Source organism: Cynoglossus semilaevis, chromosome 11 (assembly GCF_000523025.1).
Source record: "Cynoglossus semilaevis isolate Cse_v1.0 chromosome 11, Cse_v1.0, whole genome shotgun sequence".
NCBI classification, from domain to species: Eukaryota; Metazoa; Chordata; class Actinopteri; order Pleuronectiformes; family Cynoglossidae; genus Cynoglossus; species Cynoglossus semilaevis.
The window spans coordinates 552,808-574,540 of record NC_024317.1 but is presented as its reverse complement, the minus strand read 5'-3'; the positions used below and the strand labels follow the sequence as shown (position 1 = coordinate 574,540).

Genomic DNA, 21,733 nt, shown 5'->3' with positions numbered 1-21,733 from the left:
CTCCTCCCCCTCCTTCTCCTCCAGCTCCTCCTGCCCCTCCTGCTCCTCCTGCTCCTCCTGCTCCTCCTGCTCCTCCTGCCCCTCCTGCCCCTCCTAAAATCCCACTCTGCCTGTGGTTGAACAAATCAGGCCCATAATTACTCTGCCAATCAATGGTGAGTGGAGCGGTGGCTGTGGGGCAGTTCAACGTGGAGCACAGGAAGTTGTCAACAAACCTCAGAGTTCTCACTGAACCGGAAAAGGCCAAACGAGACGCCCCGGTGAAGGGGCAGACAGAGGGGGCAGAGGGGCAGAACATCAGAGCAGTAGGAGATGTGGGAGTTGGCTGTGGACCACGTGAGTCCCTTCAGACGCCTGGAAAGACCACGGAGACGACGTCAGGGTTCACAAGACTCAAACTGCCAAACAACACAGGCCTCCACATTAGTAGAGGTTTGAGGAGAACCTCTGGACCAGTGGAGGCTGAGAACCAGAGGTTGGTCTTCTACTGTCTTCATAAACCAAAGATCTGTGATGCAGCGTTAGGAAAAGTAAACTTTGATTTTTCTACATGCAGGACTGAAAAAGCTGTGTTTTCACATGTTCTTTTTCAACAGTACCAGGTGTTTTAGACGGTCTCAATAGGAACAACGGAGAACAAACAGTTCCTCTCCCACACAGACGAGGACCTTTACATGTTCCACAGACAGGTGGCGGTGTAGGAGTGAAACATGTATCCAACAGATGTGTACATCCCTGCAGTGATAACGCAGATACTGTGGAGAATCAAAACCAAACAGACGTTTGACCAAGTCTTTGACCCCGAGACTCAATAACTCTGTCAAAACGATAATATGTGGGAGGCAAAAGTCAACAGCTCGGGGGAAAACAACAACACTAAATAAATAAATAAATACAAATATATACATCACACATTTAATGGGAAAACTAATCAGTTATTAAGTCACAAATATATACATCACACATTTGAAAAAGACTAATGGGAAAACTAATCAGTTATTAAGTTGTGCTGGTCCTCGACCAGGAATCGTCTGATTTGGATGGACAACGCAAATACACTCCTTGGACATCCTCCACCGCAATTCCAGGGTAATTTACGGGCAGATTGGTTTTCATTTAATGCTTATTTGTAAAATGTAAAACTGCGGCAGCCCGCAGCGTGGTATGATGGAGCGAGGATTGTTATTTAGCAGCCACAGACAGCTGTGGGTGTCTGTACCTGTTCTCCTCACCTTCCTCTAATCCAGATCATTTCAATTAATTTGGTTTCCTGGAAACAATGTTGCTATTTATCTGGGTGTGGATGAGAGAAGACTGTGGCTCCACTTGGTGTTTATTCAAGTACAGCATTCAAGTTCCTCCAGGCTGAAGGTAGTGGAAAAAAAAACAAAAACTTCCATGTGAGGGGACATGTTCCTGAGAAAAAAAAAACAAACAAACCTGATCATCACCGTACGGTCACACAAACGACAGACGTGTCGTGACCTGAACTAAACTAAACTAAACTAAACTAAACTAAACTAAACTTCCAGACTGACCAGTGTTGACAAAAACAACATGTCAGGTAAATGTGGATGTTTCACGACTGTGTTGAAGAACTGACAGGAATGCTGTACATTTTTAACAAGGTCAGACATTCAGGACTGGTGTCAAGTAACGATGTGTTTGAGAGGCAAGTTGAGGCCACAGCTGCTTCAGACACCCAGAGGAACTCCGATGACGTCTCCACCCAGCGCTCCCTCTCAGAGCCTGGCGTCAAAAACACAGGAACTCCCTTTAGTGAGTACCAGTACACAGCAAGGCAAGTGTCGTCAGGCACAGGCGGAAATACTGCACTACTATTGGGAAACTATTTGGGGCAGTTACAAAGTGATTTCTAATTAGAACCCTCCCCCCCAGCCCCCCTCCCTCAGCGTTTTTCTTCTTCTAAGAACTTGAGTGACAAGCGCTTTTACCTGCACTAACCTTTGTAAGATTAAGAAGTCGGCCTTCACGTCTGAGCTCCTGACAGTGTGTCACTTCAGTCAATACAGAGGTTACAATTTGACAGGGCTTTAAATTCTATTACAAAAAAACAGAAATGCTTGTCAAATAAAAAATGAATTAAAAACATTGATCTGAATTTGGTGACAAAAACCACCAACTGTTCGACACGTCACTGCAGATTTGAAGAAACACCGACGGCTGAAATTTGCATCAAAGACTGGGATGTAACGATCAATCAAAAAAAAAAATCAATATTAGTGCGTGACAATTCACAAACAAAATGAATCGCACATCAAGACGCAAAGGAGCAGATTTATCTCCTAAAGTCACTGGTCAAACCATGACACACTCCAGGACAGTAGGGGGCAGTATGTGCATGAACATTGGTGTTCCCAGTTGGTGATGGGAGTCACAGTTTGACTGGAGCTCATTCTGTATCGTGATATGGTACGGTTAAGTCCTGGAGGACATCAGCAGAAAGTCCAGGTGCCACGGCCTCAGAATAGTTATGGAGAGTCAAAGACCGTGAGACGTACGGTGGCTGGAGCGGCTGTTAACCTCTGATCGATCTGCAGAGCTCATCACAAGTCCTGAGTGCTCTACATTATTGGATGAGGCCGGAGGATCCCGACATCGACGGCGTATTTAATTCTTTATGAGTGAATAAAACCACGGTGGTTCAGATATTGGACAGCCCAGCACAGACTAATGGACTTTATGGCACGCCACACAGACTAATGCTTAGACGGCAGCTGGACTATTCTTGGACGTCACCCACATTAAAACCTTTAGCATCTTCATAAACTACTGTATGCAGCACCCAGTTGGTGGAGGATCTGAGAAACCTGGGCATCGACTAATGTGTGGTGGCCAACCACAACTCTTCATCCTCTTCTCCCTGAAGTGTGATTTAAAAATGCTACACTGGTTCTTGGTTTTCAGCTCCCCTCCCCCGTCTCCCTCTCCCTCCCTCTCCCTCTCTCTCTCTCTCCCAAACACACACAGACAAAACGACAAAGGAGTGGTTTGCCCCCAGACTACTCCGGGGTAATCTGCTTCTACTAACTGTATCAGTGCCATATTTTTGGGTCTGAGTTCAGACACGTAAACAAAGGAGACGGGGATCAGACCAGGTCACAGCAGGAGTCTGAGAGCGTTCCTGTCGCTGGACGCCACCAGCGCCGCTGACGTCACCATCAGACTGAAGGTTGGACCTCGTCACCATCAGACTGAAGGTGGGATCTCGTCACCATCAGACTGAAGGTTGGATCTCGTCACCATCAGACTGAAGGTGGGATCTCGTCACCATCAGACTGAAGGTTGGACCTCGTCACCATCAGACTGAAGGTGGGATCTCGTCACCATCAGACTGAAGGTGGGATCTCGTCACCATCAGACTGAAGGTTGGACCTCGTCACCATCAGACTGAAGGTTGGATCTCGTCACCATCAGACTGAAGGTTGGACCTCGTCACCATCAGACTGAAGGTTGGATCTCGTCACCATCAGACTGAAGGTTGGACCTCGTCACCATCAGACTGAAGGTTGGATCTCGTCACCATCAGACTGAAGGTTGGATCTCGTCACCATCAGACTGAAGGTGGGATCTCGTCACCATCAGACTGAATGTTGGACCTCGTCACCATCAGACTCCTCCTCACTGAAGCCTCATTAGATCGACTACTAACAGTGACAATGATGCACTGTTTTCACACCACACCTTAACAGTGCAAAGGATTGGGCAAATTAACATGACACCATTTGTTTCTTCACTTTGGTGCATGACCAATTAGGGAGAGGAGCTGATGAGTCCTAATTATAGAAGAAAGTCTTCCTTCAGTCCTCAGTCAGAGAGTCCAGACTATCTAACACCTCCGTCAGCAGCCTCCACGCTTTAAAACCACCTTCACTACTTTAAATTCCTGAGATCATCCTTTCACATCCATGCAGCCCCTCTAACCCCCTCCCCTGCCCCCCCCCCCCCCACATACCACCAGCACCCTCACCACACAGAGTGTGCTCATTACAGTGGATTTGCATGTCTGCTCCAGAGCAGCACGAGGAGATGAAACAGAACTCCCAGTGGCTGCCTCTGCACAGCTTCACTCATCTGACAGGAGGCGCTCAACTTTGGGCTCGAGACACAGACACAGCCAACAAACAAACGCACACGCACACACACACACACACACACACACACACACACACCTCTACGAGAAATCTTTAGCTGCACTGCATTCACATTAAATATATCTTTATGCAGAAAACAAATAGTCCGACAGGAGCCTTCCTCCCTCTGAACCACCGGAGCCTCACCTGAGGAAGGAGGGTGAGGCTCAGGGTGAGGCTCAGGGTGAGGCTCAGGGTGAGGCTCAGGGTGAGGCTCAGGGAGCAGGGGTCCTGCTCCACAGCTCTGCGTTTCCCCAGAGAAACCATCAACCCCTCTGACGGATCACCATCTATTTTTGTGTGTGTGGTCGATCGACGGACGTCGACGGACGCTGGTCTGTAGCGGTGTGACTGCTACAGACTGCTACAGACTGCTACAGACTGCTACAGACTGACAGACTGACAGACTGCTACAGACTGCTACAGACTGCCGGTGAGGTCAGTAGTTGAACCAATCACAGTGAAGATGTGTAAAGACTGTAACGGTAAACTGAGAAGTATTTTATAAAACGTGATTCATGACGTACAAAGACAAAGACCGTGTCAACAACAGAAGCACCTCAACAGTGGGCAACAGTGGGCAACAGTGGGCAACAGTGGGCAACAGTGGGCAACAGTGGGCAACAGTGGGCAACAGTGGGCAACAGTGGGCAACAGTGGGCAACAGTGGGCAACAGTGGGCAACAGTGGGCAACAGTGGGCAACAGTGGGCAACAGTGGGCAACAGTGGGCAACAGTGGGCAACAGTGAGAGTGAGGTAACAGACAGACGGAGAGAAGACAAACAGCCAGAAATAGACAAACTGAATATTTTAGAAATAAGAAATATTTTTGGACAACAGTACAGGTATATATATATATATATGTGAATAAAAATATATCAATATATGTTAAAACCTTGATATATATATTGTCTAGCCACACTTCAGATTATTCAGATTAAAGGCACCGTATCTGCCCAGGTTGACTCCTGAGATGAGATCAGATCAGATCAGATTAGATCAGATTAGATCAGATCAGATCAGATTAGATCAGATCAGATCAGATCAGATTAGAGTAGAGTAGATCAGATCAGATCAGATCAGATTAGATTAGATCAGATTAGATTAGTCTTTAGTCTGACGGTGGAGTTCATTTTGGTCAGATTTTCCTGCTGGGCTCAAATCCCAGGCCTGTCAATAAAAACACTCGTCTCCTAAATTACCAGTCTGAACTTAAATGTTAAAACAGGTTCAGGACAAATGTTTTAAAATGATATGTAGTGAATGGAACATCAATAATGACAACAGTATTGTCCATAAGGTGACCTCAGCGCTGATACTTCTTAAATTGTCAAATGAAATATTTGGAGTACTACACCGTAGAGTACTCCAGTACTAGTAGCACCAGATGTTCATCCTATTTTAAACAGATACCAATTCTCGGAAAAAGAGAAACAAAACTCCACGTTTCATTTTTGGTTGACAGATGAACAACCGCTGTGAAGATGACTCATTCACAGGGTTGGGTAACAACACACTCTCACACAACAGTTACCATAAAGTCACTATTAATCCAATGGGTCGATAATGCGTTTGTGCCCGACGTGTTTCCATAAGTTGGTTTGGTTTGTTTTCTTTCCGTCTTCTGACACGGGAATATCTTGAAGCTTGATCAAGCCAATCCCTTTATCTAACCTTTTAATTTAGTGGAACCGATGTTGAAGGACTGACAGCTCTGCTGTGTGTATCCGGTGGATTTTGCCTCCGATATTAATGACGCAGTACGAGCGGCCCCTTCAGGCTAACACTGAGACTTTGACTGAGGGCTGATAAATACACAGACACTCAGCTGAGGATCTGATTTCTCCCCAACATTCATGAACACTTCTCATCAATGCCTTGCGGCCGCGGTAACTCTGCTAACAGCTACATGTGGCTCCGCCCACAGTCACACCTAATCACAGCCACCAGCTTCATATCCAAAATACACCTTAACGTGGCCTAACGTGGTTTTTTTCCTTGATGATTTTGTAATCTATGAATTATTTTCTAACGTCCAGACTCAGTTAAACAGTACAGTCACAGTCGAAGGGGTTAAAAAAAACCAAAACATTTTCACTTTTATGGGCAGCTGCAGTATTTTCTTTTTAATTGCACAATAGAACAACTCAGCTCCGTCGCATGTCTGTGAGTCACTGACAGCACAGACAGAAAATAACATTAAGAACTTGAAAATGTTTGGTGTTAAACTGCCTCTTTATAAAAAAAGAATATCTACAGAAAGACTGACAGTAGTAGATGTGTGGTGTTAAAGACTTCAACTTCACCTACGCTACGTTATCATACTGAACTAGCACTGAGTTTTAAATACATTTAACCAGTGCAGTGCACCCCCCCCCCCCCCCCCCCCCCCCCCCCCCCCCCCTCACACAATCTTAATAAGACGAGGGAGGAAACAGTGAGGACGAGCAGAGATGAACGTCAGCTTTAGGGGAAGCTGAAGAAGTGAGTGAACACACCCCGGAGCGGGAGTGCCGCAGGGACTCCGGTGGGGGTGGGGGGGCATTTGTGGGGCCAATCATGTCACGACAGAGGCAGCAGATTACAACGTAACTGACATATCAAAGCGACTGAAGCTTGTAGCAGTGAAACAGAACAACCGTGAACGACACGTTTAACGCCTGCGTCAGTGAGGAACAACAAAACAGCTATTAAAGATCAACCTGGAATTTAAACCAACACAAATATGTTGGTAAAGCACGAACCAGGATTCAAAGACCACGGGCTAATACCTTCATCCTCATCCAAATAAGACTTAAGACCAACGGTACAAACCTTAGCTCCAGAGCCAACACTTTACCAACACTAAAACAAACCAACAGGGCTTTGGGAACACCTCCACTGATTCATGCCGTTTCATTCTTAACATTCAACCGAAAGCTTGGACGATCTGGATAATCTAGGAAGGTGAAACTGAAAAGTACGCAGACGCTGCAGGATTACGAGGGTATTCTTTGACTTGATAATAAAGTCACAGCAGCAGTGGACCAGGTTTGACATGGAAGCTCAACAGTTTACTACCAATCTTCTCTCCTTTGCATAGTGCAGGGAATCCTGCGTGGGTCACAGCCCAAAGGTGGCAAAACCCCAAAAAAAGGTGCATTAAAGAACTTTAATTGACTTATATTTATCTAGTGTACCGCCTTGCAAATAAAAAAAGATCTTCTGGCACTCCTAGAAGACTTTAAAAGTAGGTCACTCAGTCTCCTGTGAGTCATAGACTCTGGCAGGAGACCAAGAAGAGCAGGTATGAGAGGGAGAGAGAGGGAGAGACGGGGAGAGAGAGGGAGCTAAGAAGGGCCTAATGGTTTACTAATACTAGTCCATTTGTATCATAAATATAATCAACTTCTCTTTTAACTCTGCTGCTTTGTGCAGCGTACAATCTGATATCAAATTGCAGGCACAGCTGGAGGATATTCAGCTAGAAAGATTTCATGTAAGACTTTTAACTGCATTTGAACATTTACACGGTGCAGCCAATCACAGTGCAGCCTCCTGAGGTTCATTTCAGGCTGGTAACTAGATGCAGACCCGTATTTCATCCCAGGATGTAAATGTAACCAGAGTGAAGCACAGATAAGTCTGACTGCAGGTGCAGTCCTGGACTCTCCAGGCTGATGTCCTGGACTCTCCAGGCTGACGCTCAAGGCTTCTCCTTCTTCTTACCCCCAGGGGGTCAAAAACAAGCGTGACATTTTCAAACTGTTACTTTTTGAAAGCTGTGACTCAGCCTGGTCACAAAACCACAGGGGGGGGACGTTTGCTTCAACCCAAAGATCAGCTCACCTATACTTCCGGAATTCTGTTGGTCAACTGACACGAACAGCCTGGTCTAACGCTCAGAGCCCCTCCCCCAGCCAACAACTCTGTCCTCTCATTCTTCCACCCTGAGGGAGAGGCAAGCAGGGCAGAGGAAGTATGAGTCATCAGAGTAACAAGATGCATTCTTTTGAATCCACTATTGACGTGCTGCACTGAGAAGTACGGCTCAAAAGAGAGAAACAGAAGTGCAAATTAAACAAAAACTAAAAAAACCACCAAGAGCTGGAGCAAAAACAGGCAGTGAACTGATGGGTCAGGATCCAGTCTGGACCGTGTGTGTGTGTGTTTCCTGATCCTCAAAGATCAACATTTCCTCCAGCTCCACACACACACACACACACACACACACACACACACACACTCTGGCCTCAGCTCGGGGTTTTCTGACTCACACATGAAGAATCCAAGTTCAACATCTAAAGACTATTTATCTGATTTCACACTGAAAACACGGCGACAAATAAGAATAATGAGTGACAGGACGATGACAGCAGGTAACATTTCTGCTCCACTAAACTACCACACACCGTTTCCTACCATCGCTGCTTCTGCAGAACTCACTCCGCTCCAGCCTTACATGTCAAACACCATATTAGTCAGTTTTAGTCAGTTGTTTGGTCTGTAGTAAAAAGTATTATTTTACTTGGACAAACATCCAATATTATATAATTATATTTTTATTATTATTATTTTAGAATGAATATAAATAAAGCACTCTGACATATTTAGCTTAGCTTAGTGGTTCAGGGTTCGATTCCCAGAGGAACCACATACAACCTGTTGCAGCAGATTTAACAGTAAAGTTCTAATTATTACTAAACTTCATTATTACAGAATGGGCTAATTATTCTCAGACAGTCTAAGTTGTATCTCAGCGTCACAGATTATCTTGTATTCTGTAATCTGTATTAAAATCATCCATAACTGACTTTTTGTATATAGTGTCCAAACCCTGGTCAGCCAGAACCAGAACCAGAACCAGAACCAGGACAGGGTGTCACTGTCTTACTAAAATACTGCAGTTTTAAACAGCTGCCAGCAGGACGTGGACTGGGTTGTTAACACATTAACTTAACCAAGTCAAGCAGAACCACCGGTGCCAGCTGCTGTTCACCACCTCTGTCTGACTGTACACAGAAACCAGCCTGTCAGAACAGGCGGACGCCTCCTTCATAAACACTAACACGTCTGCAGTAAACAAGCAGGATCCTTTAGAGGAGGAATTAGCTCCGCAAACAATTCATAACTGCCCGACTGCTGGAGGAGGTACTACGTGTGATGGTATTTTAATACTGCAATAAGGATACGATAAAATATTCACACTTGCGTAGACAAATCGTACGCCGTCCTCAGCTTTGACACAGAGCCAGTCACCAAATGGGTGGAAGGAAACGTTACGGTTTTAGCAGCTAAAGGTTTTCTCTCTTTTTCTTTCAAACTGAGCGAATGTCCAACAGAAAAGTTCACTACAGCCGACAGTCTGGATGAAACTCTCATATTCCCTGGTCTTTGCAGTCTGTAGACCACTTGTTGTGATGAAGTTATAGTTTGATTAGACTGACAGACTGTAGCTGAACCTCAACATCGATGAGGATGATCACAGCAGCTGCACCAACTCACTAACTTCAGGCTCAGAGTGTGACTCTGAGAGAACGCAACCTCCTCCTTAAACTTTGTGTCACGATTCATTTTTATTTAAATCGATGTGAAACGTCACAGATTTTTCATCGATTTTTCATCCATTCCTGATTCATCGTTACAGTTCTCTTACTGAAACAGTGGTGGCGTTTTGGTTTGGTTTGGTTTGGTTTTGACTGAAAAGGAGGCGGCCCAGGCAGCGTGAGTCATCATCGTCACTCAGTGATGAAGAGTCTGCAGCTCAACCACACTGAGGATTCTTAAAATGTGGTTGAAAAAATGTTCAACTCTCATCACGGAAAGATCTTCATTTGTCTCCATATTGGACTGGGAATTGGTGAGAAATAATCAATAACTGATCAATGAGGAGATTGATACGGGATCAGGAGAGGACAGATCAGGAGAGGACAGATCAGGAGAGGACAGATCAGGAGAGGACAGATCAGGAGAGGACAGATCAGGAGAGGACAGATCAGGAGAGGACAGATCAGGAGAGGACAGATCAGGAGAGGACAGATCAGGAGAGGACAGATCAGGAGAGGACAGATCAGGAGAGGACAGATCAGGAGAGGACAGATCAGGAGAGGACAGATGAGGAGATACTTCTGTGCGTCACTACTTCCTTGTTCTTCTGCAGAGTGAAGAATCAGAAAAACCTTAAGAAAAACATACAAGTACTGAGGGCATTTAACTCAAGGGCAAACCATACAAGTTGCCCAGTTGTGTAACCCCTGCAGGTGGTAAAGAGTACTGTAGTCTATTTACTGTCACCGCCACAAGGAAAACCTTCAATCCAAAAAAGCCTGGAGACACAGTGAGAAAGGTTGTCCTACAGTGGACTGGGACACCACGAGCTCAGGTGCTCCTCGTTTGTACATGTAACATTTGACATGTAACGACCATGGAGAACATGGATGTTACATGTGGATGATTTCACCACAGATCCACTGAACTGAACAAAAGAACATCTACACCACAAGCACACGGAGAAGGAATGCCTTTACCAATATTTTGAATTCCATCTGAAATATCTGAAGTTCTTTATCTTCTGCCTTTGAAAATATTTCCTATTTCAACCTGAACATTTCCTAATATTTAGTTTCCTAATTATAAACTACAGATGTGGATGTGGACAACGTGATTAGACGATTAATGCTTTTAAAATACAGTTTTCTAAATAAATGTAATATTTATTTAAGTATTTAAAAAACAAATCTGACCCAGGGGGCGCCAACTTCAACCTCTCAAAGAGTCTTTTGACATCAATGTTAGGTCTGTGTATAAAGAAACAACGAATAACTCCTACAGAGACAACAAAATGACATTTCTGCATTTAAAAAAAAACATTTTGAATTCAAAACATGTTCCATTAATTGCAGATTAAATACTGTGTCTGTTTGAGTTCTTGTATTTAGGGGTTTCCCAGTTTTAACGTCACTTCTGCGAGCATCAACGACGGTTCTGCGAACTGTACCATTAAATCAAACAGATTTTAATTAAATACTCATTAGCTTGTATTGGCGGCAGAGTGGACCAGGAGAGACAGCGGCAGCTGGGGGGGGGAGGACGGGGGGGGGGGGTTAAAAGGAGCATCAGAATCTACCACTGGAGTCGACGTGTCTCATTACGAGGGGAATTTTTGTTTATTTTTCCGTAAATGTTTCATAAAAGCCATTTATCACTGCAGTTGTATTTAATTTTATTCAAGTGTTCATTCTGACACCTACGAGTTTAAAATGCAACTGCATTTTATTTCACGTGGGTAAAAAACCCCTTTTAGTTTAGAGTTTCTAGGAAAGTGAATTTGCCCCAGGGTAGTTAGTGTGGTTCCCCTGTAGAGAGAACAGCCCCGACCAGTCAGACTGGGAACACAAATGGCTTCATAATCTCAAATGAAACATGTATGTAAATAAATGGTCTGGAGATACCAGGCAACTAACCACTTCAATTAAACTTACTAGGTTGACCCATTTCAGGTTTGTGTTGACCCAGGTACTGGTTCTCCTCTGGACAACAGAATCACACCTGCAGCGCACAGTTACAGGCTGTAACATCATGTTGATACAATCTAAAATAAAGTACGGTCAAAACGACGGCCAACAGAATCAGAGTAATGTGTGTCTCAGCAAAGAAAACATGGTCCAAACACAGCCCAGGATGTGAACTGGAGAACGTTCTAACATAATTAGGCATCTATACAGACAGAGATCCATACAGATCTGGGAGGAGCGGCTCAGGAGAACCAGGCAGTGCGTTGCTGGATGAATAAAAAATGAAAGTGCGGTGCTTCAGTAAATTTGTGCTCTCCATCCCATGAGGAGGGTTGGTGGTGGAGAAAACTGTACTAGTGCTGCATTCCCTCATCCACCCATATTCAGAGAGGCACTCTTTAAAAATTCATTAATTTAGGGCAAAAATAGATTAAAGCACCCAGCTGAGCAAAACTCAAAATTTGGCTCCTGCATAACATTAAAGATAAAATATGTCCCTGGAGCCCAGAGGGGTTTGGCCTGGAGAGACGGCGCTGCCTTTTCTCACCTTGCACCACCTTGAGATTAACATACTTTCAATCATTACTGAAAAACATATTTGTTGTCATTTTTAATTATGTTCTCTGGATGAAAAATAGAGCAGAAAAAAAATATATGCAAAAACTAATTAGAATCCATCCAAGGATCTGTGGTTTCCCATGATGCCGTGCCAGTGTCATTCTATTTACCATTTGATATCTCAGCTAGAAAGACTCAATGACAGCTGCTCCAGGCACCCAAAATGCCTAGAACTGCAGTTACAGTAATTGCCCTGGCCAACACTAAATGAGGTTCACTTAAATGCAATTATCCCCCTCTGATCTCTCACATAAAGAGACTTCTTTAACATGGAGAAGTGGGCTCACACAATGTGACTGCAAACAAGATTCAAATTGGAATCAGGGAGGCATTTCCTGCAGATGAATGGCTCCTTAGCTCATCTACATTCTAGTGATGCGCGGAGTTGCTAATGAAGACTGAGTCGCTCCCTTCCTACTAACTCTTCAAAAGAGCCAAACATTCTCACCGGCTATAAGTACAGAAATGAGGGGAGACATCTAACAGGCAGCACGTTACTTCAGACGACAGCCTTAACTTTGGGCAGTGGCTGTTAAATAAAAAAAACAACTGAAGAATATTTTTCTTCATTTTATTCCACACTCAAGGTGAAAAACCCACTGAAGGACGAGACGACGGTGAACGTCGTGAAGAGAAACTCCAAGTTGAAAACTTCACATTCATGAGCAGAGAGACTCCAAACAGTCCTGTGAGGAATTGGCACCAAAAGGATTGTAAAAACATAAAAAACAAATCAAAGACCTTTGACCAACAGCATCACCACTTCAGCATGCCAAAAAAAAAAAATATCAGCCTTCTTCATAAATAAATTGCCATCTGCCAATCAAACAACACAATAGGTTTTCAGCCAGAGGGGAAAAGAAGTAGCTGTTAATAAGGGCTGATAGAAAGGGTACCTGTTGGGTGCTGTCCAACTACACATGGTGGAGGACGGGGGGGGGGGATTGATGCTGCCAAAGGCTGGGGTACCTCCAGGATCCTGATAACTGCGTCTCAAAGATGGAAATTTGAATAATCACTTCAACAAGGGGAGAAATTAAAAAGCCTGTGAGTGCGCTGGGACGAGGCAGCGAGCCACCTATTGAATACCAAATGAAGGGCTGGCATTCAAACAGCAAGGGCTGATTTTCAATTCACTGTACAACACCAGCCGGGTGACCCTTGACACCCTGCACATGCACATTCAACCCAAAACATGTCCTCTTCATGCACCACTGACCCATCGATGAACTTTGACCCCATGTCAATAATTATTAACACATTGTTTTAAATCTGATCATATCAAACAACTCACTGACCAGAACTCTGCTGTGTTAAACCTTCAGGCAAAAATATTGAATAAATCATTATTAACATTGACTTAGAAACATTCTAATGTTTTCTCTTAATCACTTCACTAAAAAAACCCATGCATCCTCTGAAACAGGCCGTCTACAAACAAGTTGTGAATAAAGTGTCGGAGAAACGTGTAGTGAAGGAGGTGGAAACACCATGACACCACACAGAGGATGGTTGTTGGTTGGTTGGTTGTTTGTTGGTTTACCTTCAGCTCAGAACACAACAGCAGCAGGATAATCAAAGATGAAGACAGTTTTCAGTCACATCAGGCCACACTACTCTCTGCCTGCTGTGCTGGACCTGAACACCATGTGTTTTCTACAGCCTCGTGCACCAACGCTCCACGCGAGAGCGCTGGCTGTGGCCGTGCTATTTAAAGGATGGGTGATTAAGAAGCAAACCAGGTCTGACCTTTGATTGTGGGCACTCACCAACTCTACCCGATTTTCCCTTTTTTTTCTTTCTAACCCTTCAGGTCGTGAAAGGATCATTTTTGCTGCTGTAGTAAAAATGAACTGAACTAAAACAACCACCAGCGGCTAATTTGTCGATTTCTGCTCTTTTTGTAAGTAGGCTCAACACTTTAAGACAGAAAACATCACCGTGGAACAAATGACCTGCAGGTGACCACTGACTAAAGTCAGCTGTTGATAAAACGCCCGTTGGTTTAGCGTCTGTTCTGAGGTGTCACGGTCCATCCCGACCTTCTGTTTCAGATGGTTTATACTTTTTGTGGAAATATTTTCACCAAATTAATGGATCAGATTTATCTAAACCAAGAACACTGTACAAGAACTATCAACTAAAAAAACACAAAAACAAAAAAACAAACACATTGTAACTGATTTTGCTGCAGCCCCTGCAGAGAGGGAGTGGATTTATGGACAAATATGGGAGAAAAAGTCAGAAATCTACCGTTTCTATGCAGATATCGTCATAAAATGTAACTATATCGTGAGAATTGGAATTACTTGGTTAAAAATGTCGTACCACCTCCGTGCCCTTTAATCGTGAAGATAACTACTACTAACTAGCACTAGTTGAATGAACGGCTCAGCCGTCCACTGACCACGGCTGTTGTTTTATGAACTACTGCAGATGCCGTAGTCGTTTAGTGTTCGGTCGGTTACAACTGATCAGCGTCTGCCCTGAACGACGTGACATCAGGTCGTGAAGAGAGAACAAGCATTGAACTGCATCAACACGGAGACACGGAGGATTTATACACCGACCAACGGCCTCGTCATCAAACACACGGCTCAGAATTGACCTCGTACATGTTCGGCACTTGTTGATTTTCCAGCCACGGCACAGTCCAGAGATATGTTCATATTCCGCTGGAGCGGTTCTGCCTACGAGGACCATTATTTCTTGAGAGGAATTTATTGGCCGCCTGGGAAACAGACGAGTGACAGTTGAGAAAACACGCTGCAACAGCTGTGAGTCAAATACGACCAGAGCTCTCTCCCTCTCTCTCTCCCTCTCTCTGTCTATCTGTCTGACTGACACACACACACACACACACGTCTCACCATACCAAACAGCTAGCTAACGATAGCAGCTAGAGTGCTGGGAATAAAGCACGATATTCCCACCAGGCAGACGAAGCCCGGCCGAGACTCAGCCCCGGCCCCGGGGGGAGCGCAGACCGAGCTCTGCTAGAACCAGCCGCCTGGTCAAAGTGGCTCTCCGACTGTCAAAGTTGCGCTGTCAGTTGTCACCGGTTGCACGTCGGAGCTAACAGGCTAATACGGGAGCTGTCAACTTGGAGAGTTACAGCAACACGCCCGGGGTAGAATAACACTGAGTACGGCGCAACACCGAGCGACACTCCGGGAAGAAAAATAAAACGTGTCCCCCCCGCACGGCCGTCACGGTGTCTCGGGGCCTGTTCACTGGGCTCAGTCCTCAGAACTTTAGCACCGCACACTTCACCACTAAAGTCGTCCATTTCGTGGGCCTTAGTGTAACTTCCATGCCCGTGTAGCTCACTTACTCTGGGTGAAAGCTGCTGTGTGACGGCGGCTCCCTGGTAAAATCCTCACGGTAGTTTCACTGTAAGTGCCCCCTCCCCTTCCTTTAAGCTCCTCTCCGTCAGCTAGCGGGACTCCCCCAGGAGTGTCCGTGTTCTCTGACAGTGTCTTCCTGTTGTATTTAGAGCTGCTGTGACCGTAGCTTCGCCGGTGTAACCCGCGGTGCCGTGGCGTCTCCTGCTCAGCCTCTCTCCGCCTTCTCTCGTTCGCCTTTCTGTCCGCGGCCGTGCCAACATCCGGGTCTCTGCCCCACTCCCCCTCCACCGCGTTTGGATAAAAGTGGCCGGAACTACTTTCCCCAGCGACGACTCACAGTTAGGTTTTCCCCCTCTCTCTGTCTCGATAACTCTGCCGCCACAGAAACTAGCGCGTGGTAAAACATTCGAGCCCACAACGGAATAGTCACTTCATTAAAACATATTTTCAAAATAAACTATGAAAAAAAGTCATCTTGAACAAAACCAGAGCACTGCTAGAGTTCTACACGTTTCTAAATCTAGTAAATAACCTAGTTATTATTATTACAAATAATCTAGTTTGTATATCCATATCATGACAGCTGGAGCCCTGTTGACTTAAACAATGTTTGAACTGCTCAAAAGTTCAAATTTATTCACATAAACACCTAAACAGTGCTGAAAAATAGTTTTAAATTTTGGTGTCACCATATTACCATGTTTTGCAACATGCACCTCAGATATTTGCATAATCAAATTCTCCTGAAATGTGGTAAATATAAAATGGAAATATTTAAAAAAGGATTCTAACTTGAATGTAGTGCAATGTTCCACATATTACGTAAATATCACATTAGAGGTGACGTGTGATGAAAGTTGTATTTCATTTGAGAGCCAGTGTGTATTTTTATCACATCAATGTATGTGGCGTACGAACGTGAACATCAGTTGGTGGGTAATGAAAACTTTGTGATGTTGTTGTCATACACACGTCCTCTCATTGAACAGGGTTGTTAAATAAACATGACTATTTTGAAAAGATAAAACAAAAACAAAAGTACTACAACAGAGCAAACAGAGGTGACAGAGTTACATACCTACCTACCTACCTGCCAACAGAGCAAACAGAGGTGATAGAGTTACATACCTACCTGCCTACCTACCTACCTACCTACCTGCCTGCCTACCTACCCAAACAAACAACGATCCACAGATCCACCTGAAGAGCTGATGTCTTACAACATCACCCACATGCCAGTGAAATGTACACTATAAATATATAGGAAATTCACGGGTCTCTGATTAGTCAAAACTTCCATCATCATCAGTCCAAACATGGACCATTCATAAACCGTTCTCATTTTACGTCTGTTTCAGGCATCAATGTCCAGATTGACAGATGAGATACTTTTTCGAGTGGTAAACTATACTTTTCAGAAAACTTGTTCTTTGTTCATTTTATGAACTCAATTCATCTGTTTCTGTTTTTTATGAGACACTGCGTACGTTTTGTGTAATTAAATTTTAATTACATACAGTATATTCTAAATACTGTGGACAGGGAGAATCAGTGAATGACGATACTCGTTCGCTGGTCTGATCAACTGATTCAGCAGGGCAACAGCACCTCCTGCACGACAGTTTAGGTAATTACAGTTGTTTTATTGTATTGTATTGTATGTGTTTATATTTTATTTTATGTATTTTCATCAAGTGATTCGTAAGACGTTTAGTCAAACTGACTCGATGTGGGTCACAGGGGAATTTCAATTCATTCTTAAACATTTGACACTTCCCTTTAAAGGTCCATAATGTCACACATCTTTCTGTTTAAATGTTCAGTTTAACCTGGTTTCAGACCAGGTTATTTTGGTTATTTATCAGTGATCATTTCACAGCTTTGTTTATTTCCCGACATTTATCTCAAGGGAAAAACTTACATAACTTGCGTCACGTCGTAATGTTGAGGTAGGAATGTAACAGATGCCCTGCTGTTGCTATCTTCTGTAATGAAAAGCACCGTTGTGAGTTAACGTTTCTACAATGTCCACTCGGGGACGCTGGTGAGTTTAAATTGCACTTTCAAAGGCCAAAGAAGAAACACTCTTGTTTCCGGAAATGCAGAAGTTGTGAAGCTGTGACTCCATATCGACCTTAGTAATATCGTAAGATATTTCTACTTTAATATATGAATCGTTTTCACAAAACGCTTGGTTTTCTTACGTGTTATTGGTTTTCTTACCGTTGTTGTTACTTTAATCGCAGACGAAGTTTCGCGGTGCTAATATGTAGCTGTAGACAGTGTCCTGACCGCTGTCAAGTTAGTCAACAGTGAACACAAGTGTATATCTGTACGGACAAAGATGAACACTGGAGCAGATCTGGCAACCTTTTCTTAACCCCTTCCCTGGAAGTTGTACCCGCAGTACAAGTCTTAAAACTGGATTACTCATTAACTAAGGGCCGAACAGACGTCTTGGTACCAAACCCGGGTCAGAGTTATCTTTATAATTGATTGAATCCTTTCAGACTGGTTTCGTCTGGTTGATGCTTCTCCGACATTAGCTCAGACTACACGTCATATTAGAATGTTGTGGATGAACACAGAATAACAAAGACCGGAGGTCAAATGTAGTTTTGATAAGAAGGGGCGGGGTCTAATTGTCTTAATCCAATCAAACGTTAGTTTTCTTCCACCCGCTCAAACTTAATACATGAACTATTGGCTACCGCGGGCAGATGGAAAGGAGATCTTCCTGTTGTAAGGCAACAGCCCGACCCACTCCACCACCACACGCCGTCATACACATCAGTGTGTACAGATACTGTATATCACTAAATACCCCAGTTCCTCTTGTTACTGACCTCTAATAAAAAAGGCAGAAGGTTTGACTGAGAATGTTTACGAAGCTTTGATGACAACAAAAACAAAGGAGTCAAAGAACGGCCATCTTTGGAGTCTGTAAACAACTACGTTTTAGAGGTGGTTGAAACTTTCACACCAGCTCATGTAAACGTCATGAAGAGCCTGGGCAGAAACCCAGAGAAATCAGCCTTGGAAAATAATGTGTCATGAAACCAGTACATTTGGTAAGCATGTTGGGCCACACGGTGGTGCAGTGGGTTTTATTCACCGCTGGTTCTCCTTGTTTTTCCCACAGTCCAATGACAGTCAGGATTAGGTTAAATATCACTAGTGATATACTGACGTTGCCATGGTTACAGTAAGGCTGAGGTGCCACTCTCCTGCCCTCTTCAGGTCATGGCTAAACCCAGAATGTCTTCAATCGATGGGAAGCTGGCCGAGGAATTTGCCGCTCCGTCTCACGTTGGGGAGGTCAAAGAGAAGATGGCCGCATTTGCCCAGTGTCACGCTGAAGCCGGTCACAAAGTGGTTCTCATCACGTCAGGAGGCACTAAAGTTCCTCTGGAGTCTCGCACCGTTCGCTTCCTGGACAACTTCAGCAGCGGCAGACGAGGAGCTTCGTCAGCAGAGTACTTCCTGGACTCAGGATACGCCGTCGTCTTCCTGCACAGACACCGCTCCCTGTATCCTTACACCCATCATTTCTCAACAGTAGCCATGATGGATGCCTTACAGTTCAGAGGTGATGAAGCGTCGGGTCACTCTGTGGACGTGCTGGTCGACCAAGAGCAGCTGCCAAACATTGCCAAAGTTCTGAAGAGGTACCAGGAAGTGAAAGAAAGCGGGCTCCTCCTGCCGGTGGAGTTCAACACTCTGTCAGAGTATCTGCACCTCCTCAAGGCAGCAGCACAGGCGCTCAGCGGAATAGGTGCAGTTTAACAACACGGTTCAAGTAAGAGTCTGAATGATTTCTAAGCTGCTCACTAACGCTTTCTTGTACAGGACCAAAGGCCATGTTTTATTTGGCTGCAGCTGTGTCTGACTTTTACATCCCTGCGTCTGAGATGCCTGAACATAAAATCCAATCCTCTAATGGTCCTCTTCAAGTGAGTGGGATTCACCGTTCCTGTTTTTGATCTGGTACTGGTGGTCAGTCACTGGTCAGGACAGTGACTGTAGACCGATGTCAGGTTCAGCTCAGGTTTGACCCCACTGAGGGTCCAGTCACTGAACCAGCTGATGCTGACTTTCTGTTGTGTGATTTTTGTTTCTCTCTCTCTCAGCTGAGCCTAAAGATGGTCCCTAAGGTTCTGTCCCCCCTGGTGAAGGACTGGGCTCCTCAGGCCTTCGTCATTTCCTTCAAACTGGAGACTGATCCGTCCATCCTGCTGCACAAGGCTCGACAGGCTCTGGACACGTACCGGCACCAGGTGGTGGTGGCCAACGTACTGGACTCTCGACGGGGCTACGTGATGGTGGTGACCCCCGAGACTGAGACTGAGCTCGTCCTCACAGAGGAGCAGACGAAGAACGGGGTGGAGATCGAGGAGAGGATCGTGGACAACCTGACGTCTGCGCACGACAAGTTCATAACTCCACAAACCAGTTGATGTTTCAGCGGCGCCTCTGACTCCTCCTCCCACCGTGACCTGAAGTATGGCTGTTAGGAAGTGAAAGACACCTTTTTCTTTCCAGACTCTTTAGTTCTGCATCATGAACCAAATGACTGAACCATGTCCCATAATGCACCGCTGCCTTTCCTGTGGTGTTCTAGGGTTCAGTCTGTATCCGTGTCTAAAAACCACTCTGAGCTAAAGCTTTTTTCTATTATTTTGATATGGTTCTCACCACCAGGGGTCGCTCTGCATTTTGTGGCTGTTAAAATACAGTCACAAACCATGACAGAGCCTCCATGGGCTTTATTAAAACATTTATCAAAAATGATTCAATGTTTTCTGTCGTGTGAGACGATGATGTAACAGTATCATGGACTTTCACCGTGAAAATAACTGCACTGATTGGAGCAGAAATAGTTCATATTTTTAGAAAAATTAAACAGGAAAACGTGTCAAACGGTTTTTATTTAAAGGATTCTAGAAATCTGTGTATGTGTTTTTTAAAATCTTAAATACTGCAGGTCTAACAGTAACTCAGCAGAGGAAATGTTTCTGTAGTAATGAAACGAACAGCGTCTGTCAGGTTTCAGTGTCTTTATATAAAGACAACAGTTGAACTAGTCACAGGTAAAACAGGACGGTTTGACCAGAAGGCTGACTTACAGTTAACCACCACAATCAAATATTAACCCTTCGTTGTGGTTAGTTAAGTTTCACACTCTTCTTGACTCCAGCACGAATACCAGAAAGCTCTCCGCTGTACTTGGTCTCCTCACGACGCACCTGTCGGACCTGGTGACAAAAACAAGGGATGAGAACAGATGATGTACGGCCGCTAACAAACAAAGGACGACAACAACAACAACAACAACAACAACAATAATAAACAATAATAATCACGCCCTGTTTTAGAACACAAACCTGTCCCTTTCTGCGGATCTTGGCTCGTCTGAACTTCTCTCTGTGCTTGACTCGGGGGTTTCGGTCAATCTTCTTCCTCTTTGGTGTCAGACCCTTATTTTTAGCCATCTGTGAAACGGACGGAAACACACGGAGAATAAACTCTTAGAAACATCTAGAAAATTCACTAAGAAAATCACTCAGAATCCTCCTCCTAGTTTGGATGTTTTTACAATACTGTGAATAAAATGTAGTCCAGCAGGTGGCGCCCTAATGCCACAGGATGACTATCTATAAAGCCTAAAGATGTTCAAACTAAATCCTCCTGGATGTTGGGAAACGGAGCAGAACTGAAATAATGTTTGATCCATGACGAACAGTACGAGTTCCTTTTAAACAGTTCCAGAGCCTGGAGGAACACCAACACGTCTCAGTCATTTATATGAACACGACTGTCCAACATGAAGACCGTCCTCCATCTTGGTACCTGGTATGTGATTCCTCTCTTGGCCTCTGGGAGCAGCTCCTCCTCGTCATCGTCTTCACGTCTGTGATAAATTCATATGAATTCAGTGAAAATCATCTCTGACCAACAGTTCTTTTGAAAACATTTTTAAAAATCCCACTCACTCTTTAGCTTCAGGGTTTTTGCTCTTCCTCTTCAACGTCACGCGCTCCTCTGCTTCTCTGTAGAAACGCAGCGCTGCTTCCTCGTCCAGGTCCGAGTCGGAGTCTTCCTCAGAGTCAGACACGGGTT

General features: G+C 44.5%; 3 protein-coding genes across 5 annotated transcripts in view; 1 reads left to right on the top strand and 2 right to left on the bottom strand.

Moving 5' to 3' along the window:
- Window positions 1-15,953, bottom strand: part of foxj3 (forkhead box J3) — a 51,460-nt gene extending 35,507 nt beyond the window's left edge. Inside the window, exon 1 of the mRNA XM_008319622.3 lies at window positions 15,601-15,953. The gene's annotated coding sequence lies outside the window, so the exon portion shown is untranslated. The remainder of the gene's footprint in view (window positions 1-15,600) is intronic.
- Window positions 15,954-17,643: 1,690 nt separating this feature from the next.
- On the top strand, window positions 17,644-20,401 carry ppcs (phosphopantothenoylcysteine synthetase). 3 transcript variants are annotated; one of them, XM_008319624.3, is made up of 4 exons: window positions 17,644-17,759; window positions 18,854-19,388; window positions 19,463-19,566; window positions 19,744-20,401. In XM_008319624.3, the coding sequence occupies exons 2-4, from the start codon at window positions 18,857-18,859 to the stop codon at window positions 20,068-20,070; spliced, it is 963 nt and encodes a 320-aa protein (XP_008317846.1). In that variant the 5' UTR covers window positions 17,644-17,759; window positions 18,854-18,856; the 3' UTR covers window positions 20,071-20,401. The 3 variants fall into 3 exon arrangements, with proteins under 3 accessions (XP_008317846.1, XP_024915893.1, XP_008317845.1); XM_025060125.1 differs by lacking the exon at window positions 17,644-17,759 and adding an exon at window positions 17,777-18,086; XM_008319623.3 differs by lacking the exon at window positions 17,644-17,759 and adding an exon at window positions 17,777-18,684.
- A 122-nt stretch (window positions 20,402-20,523) lies between these two features.
- The window catches only part of LOC103385674 (UTP3 small subunit processome component), a 4,562-nt gene continuing 3,352 nt past the window's right edge, over window positions 20,524-21,733 (bottom strand). Inside the window, 4 exon segments of the mRNA XM_017036938.2 lie at window positions 20,524-20,868; window positions 20,998-21,105; window positions 21,464-21,524; window positions 21,607-21,733. The exon segment at window positions 21,607-21,733 is cut by the window's right edge and continues 4 nt beyond it. Of these exon segments, the coding sequence (XP_016892427.2) occupies window positions 20,779-20,868; window positions 20,998-21,105; window positions 21,464-21,524; window positions 21,607-21,733 (386 nt within the window). The 3' untranslated portion in view covers window positions 20,524-20,778.

Bases quoted from the DNA above. Each gene is read 5' to 3' on its own strand.
- ppcs (XM_008319623.3), top strand. The intron at 19,389-19,462 runs GTGCAGTTTAAC...TTTCTTGTACAG, and splicing joins ACAGGCGCTCAGCGGAATAG to GACCAAAGGCCATGTTTTAT. The intron at 19,567-19,743 runs GTGAGTGGGATT...TCTCTCTCTCAG, and splicing joins CCTCTAATGGTCCTCTTCAA to CTGAGCCTAAAGATGGTCCC.